We start from the raw sequence: 6,623 nt of genomic DNA on the forward strand, positions 1-6,623 counted from the left end.
TCCAAATTTGGACCATAATGTATCAGACCTATTAAGGGCAGAAAATCACCGGCTATGCAGTGGTGTGCCTGGAAATTCACAAAAGGAGAAAGGAGAGAGAAGAATTGAAGGTGAACCATTTGACCAGGTGAAAGGCTACAGATGAAGGTCATTTTCTGTAGCGCCCTCCCTCCTCTCTTCTCATGAAAACACATAGATAAAAGGATACCTTCGCTATCAGTCAGTTTATGCTATCCACCAGATCATCAGGTAGAACTATTGACCTGTGTGTTTTATGTTGTAAAATCAATAAAAGAAAGAAAAAAAATGGCAATAAAAAGAAAAATAGCAGTGTGAAAATCCAAGCTGCTGAGCATACTATTTCTCGGGCTACCTTTGTTTGTGTATTCACATTGGGTGATATAATACACTTCTCACAGTTTCTTCACAGATTAAAATTTCTCTGGATGACAATGTTCTCAAAAAATATGTAGCCCTGACATTTAGGAACTTCAGAGTAGATATTAAAGCAATACTGAACTTCAAATTGCAGGTTCAACTTGCTGAATAGAACTGCTAGACAGAAATATAGATGAATCATACTCATCCTGGATAATAATGGAAACAAGTATTTGCATGATGGTGATCACCGACTTCAATGAAACTACAGGGGTTTACACCAGCTGAGGGCCCAGCCTTGACATATACCAAGGTACAGTAAACACAATTTCATACCTGGAGGCTTCATGAGCATGGATCGAGGTTCTGGTCCTCAGCTGAAGAGCTGTGGTGATGCATCAGCTGAGAATCTCAGCCCATGTCTTTGGTCCGAGTACAACCCAAACTGGATTATACTTCTATATTTCTGGTAAATGACCCTTAATTTCCTAATCTTCCTGACTATAACCATTGTGAATGGATTCTATAGTGCTGCTAAATGAGGGCCTTATCCAGAAGCCTTTACACATGCAGAGATAACAGCTCTACTTCTGAGAGGAAGGTGTAAAAACATACTTCAGATGCATGTCCAACATCAGACATTAAAGGGTATAATTTGTCATTTTTTACATTATTAAGAATATTCGTGCAGGATCTATAATTAAAACTAAAAGACATGTCTCCTCCTTTTGCCAGCAGCTGTGTTACATCAATTAAATGGGTAAATAAGATCTTTCCCCAGAGGGGATATCACATGACCCTCTATTGATTAAGACTGCAGTAGAACGTTATTTGCAATCTTATTGCATAATGGAAATCAGGAGGTAGCTGTCATGGTTTCAGAAGACAAATTGCTGCTATCTTAGACAATTCATAGGCCTCTTTCCTTCTTGCTGCTCTTAATTCACAGTTAATGCATGTCTTACAAGGCTTAGTTTCTTAAATCAGTCTACGGCACTGAATTCAACTCAAAACTGGACGTAAGCAGTAGACTATGTGGCCCTGCATTATGATGGGTATTGAAGTGACCATTCCATCTATCATTACTTCAGAACTATGCATTATTTAATAGGGTAACACAACTTCAAAAAAGGATGTGAAATTAAAAATAGGCATCTCCCGCAGCATGCATGATTGTTCCCAGGAAAGACAGGCCTCCCCCACCAGGCACAGCTCCAGAGGTGCTCTCGGTATAGAACATTTTTAAGTCTTAGCTCAGTTTTGTGTACTTGTTTTTCAGAAGCAAAACATTTAGCTAGCTGGAACAAGTCCACTAGTCTCAAACCTATGCAGTCAGTGCAGCTAGGGGTCAGTTTTGAGATTGGAATGAACACCTGACCACAACCCAGCAGACACTTTGCTCCTCCACTGAACTGTAAATCCATCATTATGCCCTTCATGGGAGAACCAGAGGGAAGGACAAAAATCTCCCTTTAAATGACTGAAACACTCTTTGCCAATTTGAGAAACCTTCCAAAAAAAGCCAATCTTTCCTTACTTCTAATCAATGTTAGTTACAACAATTAGAAAACAAGTGCAACACTGTTCAAAATACATAACAGCAATATTCAACAATACCAGAATGTTCTCCACTGAAGTCAAAGAAATGGTCTTTAAGTGGTCTTTGGTGGTTATGAAGTTGTAGGACATAAAGCAAGATTTCTGAATAGAAGGAATGAGTCTGAATAACAGGGGGCAGGAGGACAGTAGTAGATTCAGACAAAAGTTCCAGTCGTTCCACTTGTAGAAGAAAGTGCTCAACTTACCATCATCTGTTTGCCATTGCATAGGATTAAAAATTAAATGTCTGCTGCCTGATCTGTTCCAGCTAAGTTGATTGATTAGAATGTGTTCATCTTCCCATCTAACTTAGCAAGTCTAAAAGTGGCAGGTTTACTTTTCCATTATTTATAATGCCAGAGCTGAATAAAGTGCATGGAAGGAAATGCCAGTAGAACAGTTGTCCAAAAGTCATCTCTCACAAAGTGATAGCAAAGTCTGGAAAAAAATATCACCTTGTAAAAAATATGGAGGAGGTTAAGATTTCAAGGAAATCACAGATATTTCAGTACACTTCATTTGGCTAGACATGCACATCAATAGCATTAGATTATTACAGGCATATCTTCCTATTTAGGGAAATTACCTGGTCCTCCTAGAAATGGATTTGTGTTTAAACCCTTATATTTCATTCTCCTGGAAATTTGGAAAATCAATCTCAACCTAGTCTTGATGAGCATAAACGCTTAATATGGAGAAAATATAAGTAGTAAAAAAATAAGGATACAAATCCATAAAGAATTAAAATGTGCTCTGGTTGTTTAAAATTTCAAAAGAGATTTTGCACCTTAAATTAGGGTCTGCAATCATTGCTTTTTTTTTTTTTTTTTCCCTTTGCTTTGAAAGGGCAAACCAGTCAGTTCAGATTTCTGAATCTAAAAAAGTCCTTTCTTTTTTGAAGGTAACACAATACAATCAGCTCACTCGTTTCATTGTGCTTGAAATTTAAAAGAGATATAAAATTTTCCTTACCTTAAAAAGTCTTAAAATATTTGCGACCATAATTGACACAGAACTTGCTGCAGCACCTATCACACCTGATATCTTGTCTGGCTTAGTGAAAATAGGTGGGTCACCATTAGCACACTTCACGTCTGAACCATCTTTTTCTATCAATGCTTGCACAAATGTTAAGGATTGCTCCAATGCGTAAGTGTCCCTGGAACACGTATCAAGAATCCGGACACCTAAGGTGATATTGGCGAGAAGATCAGGGTCTTTATTAATCTGATCAATTGCATACAGCATTGCCTCTAGTCTGTGGATCCCTTTCTCCTTCTTGAGCTCCCCACAAGGCACCCCTCTATCCCCTTTTGCATGGACAGGGAACAGTCCTCCCAAGATGATGTCCCCATCCAGGCGGATGGAGTGGGCATATTCCTGGCCATGAGTTCTTTGCATCACGGTGAGTATCCAGCAGAATTTGGCTGTTAACAGGAAGAAACAATGGCAGGAAACTAATCGTTTTCCTTCGTATACCATTTTCTCTGAAGACTTTGTTGCTGTCCAGTATCCAGATTTTCTTCTTGCTAAAGGATGAGGTTGACCATTTGAAGCTGCACTTTCTGGAGGCTACCATCAGTGCCCAGTAAGTAATATAGAACCATGTGGTAGGTAGAAAAAGTATCTCAGCAGAAGTACATAAAATGTGTTTTACAAAAGATGTCCACTGATGTCATGGGTTGATGAGCTTTTCAATTGCTCTTAATTGATGCTGAAGCGTAGGGTAGTATCTCTGGTCCTGATGCTAAGAGGAGGTCAGTAGCTTATGTCCTTGTATTTTGCCCTGCAGCTGAGGTACTTCTGAAAAAGACAGTGAGAAATACCATTTAGTTCAGCAGTTTTATACCTGTCACACAGAGTATTTACTTTTGACTATGAGTTACATCGTCGAGGTTTTACTTTCGATATTCTGTACGGGAGTAATTCTTGGCCTTCTGTGAATTTGAACACCTGGCTGCACTGTGCTACAAGCCAGGAAATTGATGATACCAGCAGAGCAAAAGCCAAATCAGGGGAACTAAACTTAGCTTGGTGTTCAGATTCCAACCAGTAATTCGTATTTACCTTCGCATTGCATGACATCCAGAAACAGATTTGATCCGTAACACATTGTATTTTCTGTTTTGCTGTATCATTCTGTTCCAGCCTACAGAAGTGCAATAACTACTTACACTCTCGCTCACAGAGAGGTTTCATTTATGACAATGGAGTAATCAGGGCTCCTGAATTTAAGTACGCTCTTCAGCCGCTGCAGTACAAGCACATTCAATTCATTTGGATATTAAACTGATTATTTCTCCAGTGGAATTCACTTTTTTCTGGGCTTACTACATATCTAAAATGCCTTCCAGATAATTTCTAATACTAAATTACTTTTATGAAAAGGTAGCTGATTTCTTAAGCAAAGAGAGCACAATGTATTCTGTTAGGAAACCAGCTGAATGCCCAGTATTCCCTTTTCAACATTTTACTTGAGCTGAGGTCCAACATTAACAAAATCTCTATTCTCTGCTTGCATTTGGACCAAATTAAATAGGAACAATGTTGTGCCCCCACTAACATCTGGAGAAGTCCCACTGATTTTAACAGGTTCAAGATTTCAGCCTACGTATGTAGACACCTCACTGTTAAAATTGCCCTCCCTTTAATTTTCAAGTGAGTGGCATTTATTTATTTCAATATTTAACAAAATTACACATGCCTGAATAAATTTTCAGACCTCTGAGGAGAAGAGAGAGGGAATTAATTTTCCCAAAAACTAGATAGGCACACTGTGGGCAACTGCAACTGAGCCAGTCTCTCAAGGCACCTGTTATAGATTTGGAGAGCAGTGGACATCCTAGGGTGCAATTCACCTGATCCTTTTCTTTAAAAAACTCTTATTTATTATGAAATTGATCACACTGAACAACTGCCTGCCTCACTGCCTATGCAGAAGATTGAGGCAACAGGTTCATCTGTAGATATGTACTCTGTCCCTAGTGATCTGACTGGTTCCTACCAAAAACATGATTAAATTAGAAGACAATTGTAGACAAAATTAGAAAACAGTTATAGACAACCCTATTGTTTTTCAAAGGCATTTTGAATTATCTTCCACAAGATTTTAATATATTATGTGGTAGCAATACTCAAAATGTGTTTTTAAAATGCTTTACATTGATCAACCTCTTCTTACATTTATTTTGTTACATGCTTTCCCCCAAGAGATAATACAAAGCTGAAGAAGAGTTTTTAAATAGTGGCTATTTGAAGACCTGAGAAAAACATTCACAACAGAAAGTCTTCTATTGAGTGTAAAGATATCTCACTGTGATTTGGTAACTGAGCAACGCCTCTAAAATGAAACACGTTTAATGGTTGTGAATAAAATCACTGCAATTTGGAACGGCAGCACACAAGACTTTCAGTGCCTCTTAACATTGAGTTTTGCTTGAATTTGGCCCAGGATTGAATCTAAATGAAACAAAGTCTGTGTTTTTTGATGTGATAATCCCATCGTTCTCCTTTGGCTCCTTTTGGGCACACAGTTTGCAAATCTGACCAGGCTTTGGCCCCATGAACTGAACCCAAACTCAGTCACAACTGAAGGTACTTGACTAACTGTCACTGTGAGAGTTCATCCAGCCCCATGGGATGTTTCTTCTATGCCCAGGCTACAGAGAAAAGATTTCATTCACTACTAACTAGATACAACTGTCTGATGTCTTGATTGCCGTAGTAGAAAAACACAGCTCAAAAAAGTAAAGAGTAAATTTGTAGCTACACCTAAAATAGACACAGAGGCAATTTCCTTTCTGGTTCCACAATGAACAACCAACTCATTAGCCTGTGCATGTATGTAAAATCCATATAGGGAGCAGTTCTCTGAGGGAACAAAAGATAAAAGACTGCTCTTATTTAACACTGTATGGAGAGCAAGAAAGCACCACTGAAAAAGTGAAAACATTCATGAAGAAAAGAAACGCTGTTTTTTCTCTTGCTCAGCCTCAGATCAATTCCTTACAGCCAAAGAATGCCCAGAAATTAAAGCAAGTGTCAGTCTTTGTACAAACAAATAGTAATAGTGATGAATTCAACTATTGCAACCCAAATTCCAACAACAATGGCAAAGCTACAGTGAACCCAATATCCTCATCCAATATCTTATCTGGAACTCACTGAAAGCCAAATGACTTGATAGTAATTATTTTTCAACGTTACAGTCTACATAAGCATTAATTGCTCTGCCTCAGCTTGAATGTTTTCATGAAAAAGTATGTTTCTTTGCTGCAAGTGTCCACAGCTTGTCTATAAAACAGAAATAAAATTTTAAAATGTTCTTTTTAAAAATTTAAGAGCTTTTAGTCTTTTTTTATGTTACCTAGGAAGAAAAAGCTTTTACTACACTGCCTAATTTATTCATGCCACACTGGTTTTCATATATTGATTAATATTAACTTTTACAGAATGTTGTAAGCTTGTGTAGCTAAGCAGAGAGCATCTGATCTAAATGAATTCCATTTTTATCAATGAATTTTAGTGAGAAAGCACAGGCCTCTGGGCTATAAAGCCTGAATGAACTTTCCTCATGTGCAGAGATTTCATTCAAAGTAAAATGCTGTCCTTTTCCAATTGACCATAAAATTTTGAATTAATGCAAA

At 37.9% G+C, this 6,623-nt stretch overlaps 1 protein-coding gene across 1 annotated transcript in view; it reads right to left on the minus strand.

The window, feature by feature from the left end:
* The window catches only part of GRM8 (glutamate metabotropic receptor 8), a 344,093-nt gene extending 340,634 nt beyond the window's left edge, over window positions 1-3,459 (minus strand). Inside the window, exon 1 of the mRNA XM_074169153.1 lies at window positions 2,950-3,459. Coding sequence (XP_074025254.1) covers window positions 2,950-3,459 — 510 coding nt within the window. The remainder of the gene's footprint in view (window positions 1-2,949) is intronic.
* Window positions 3,460-6,623: the final 3,164 nt, after the last annotated feature.

The sequence above is a fragment of the Numenius arquata genome, chromosome 2, assembly GCF_964106895.1.
Source record: "Numenius arquata chromosome 2, bNumArq3.hap1.1, whole genome shotgun sequence".
Taxonomy (NCBI): domain Eukaryota; kingdom Metazoa; phylum Chordata; class Aves; order Charadriiformes; family Scolopacidae; genus Numenius; species Numenius arquata.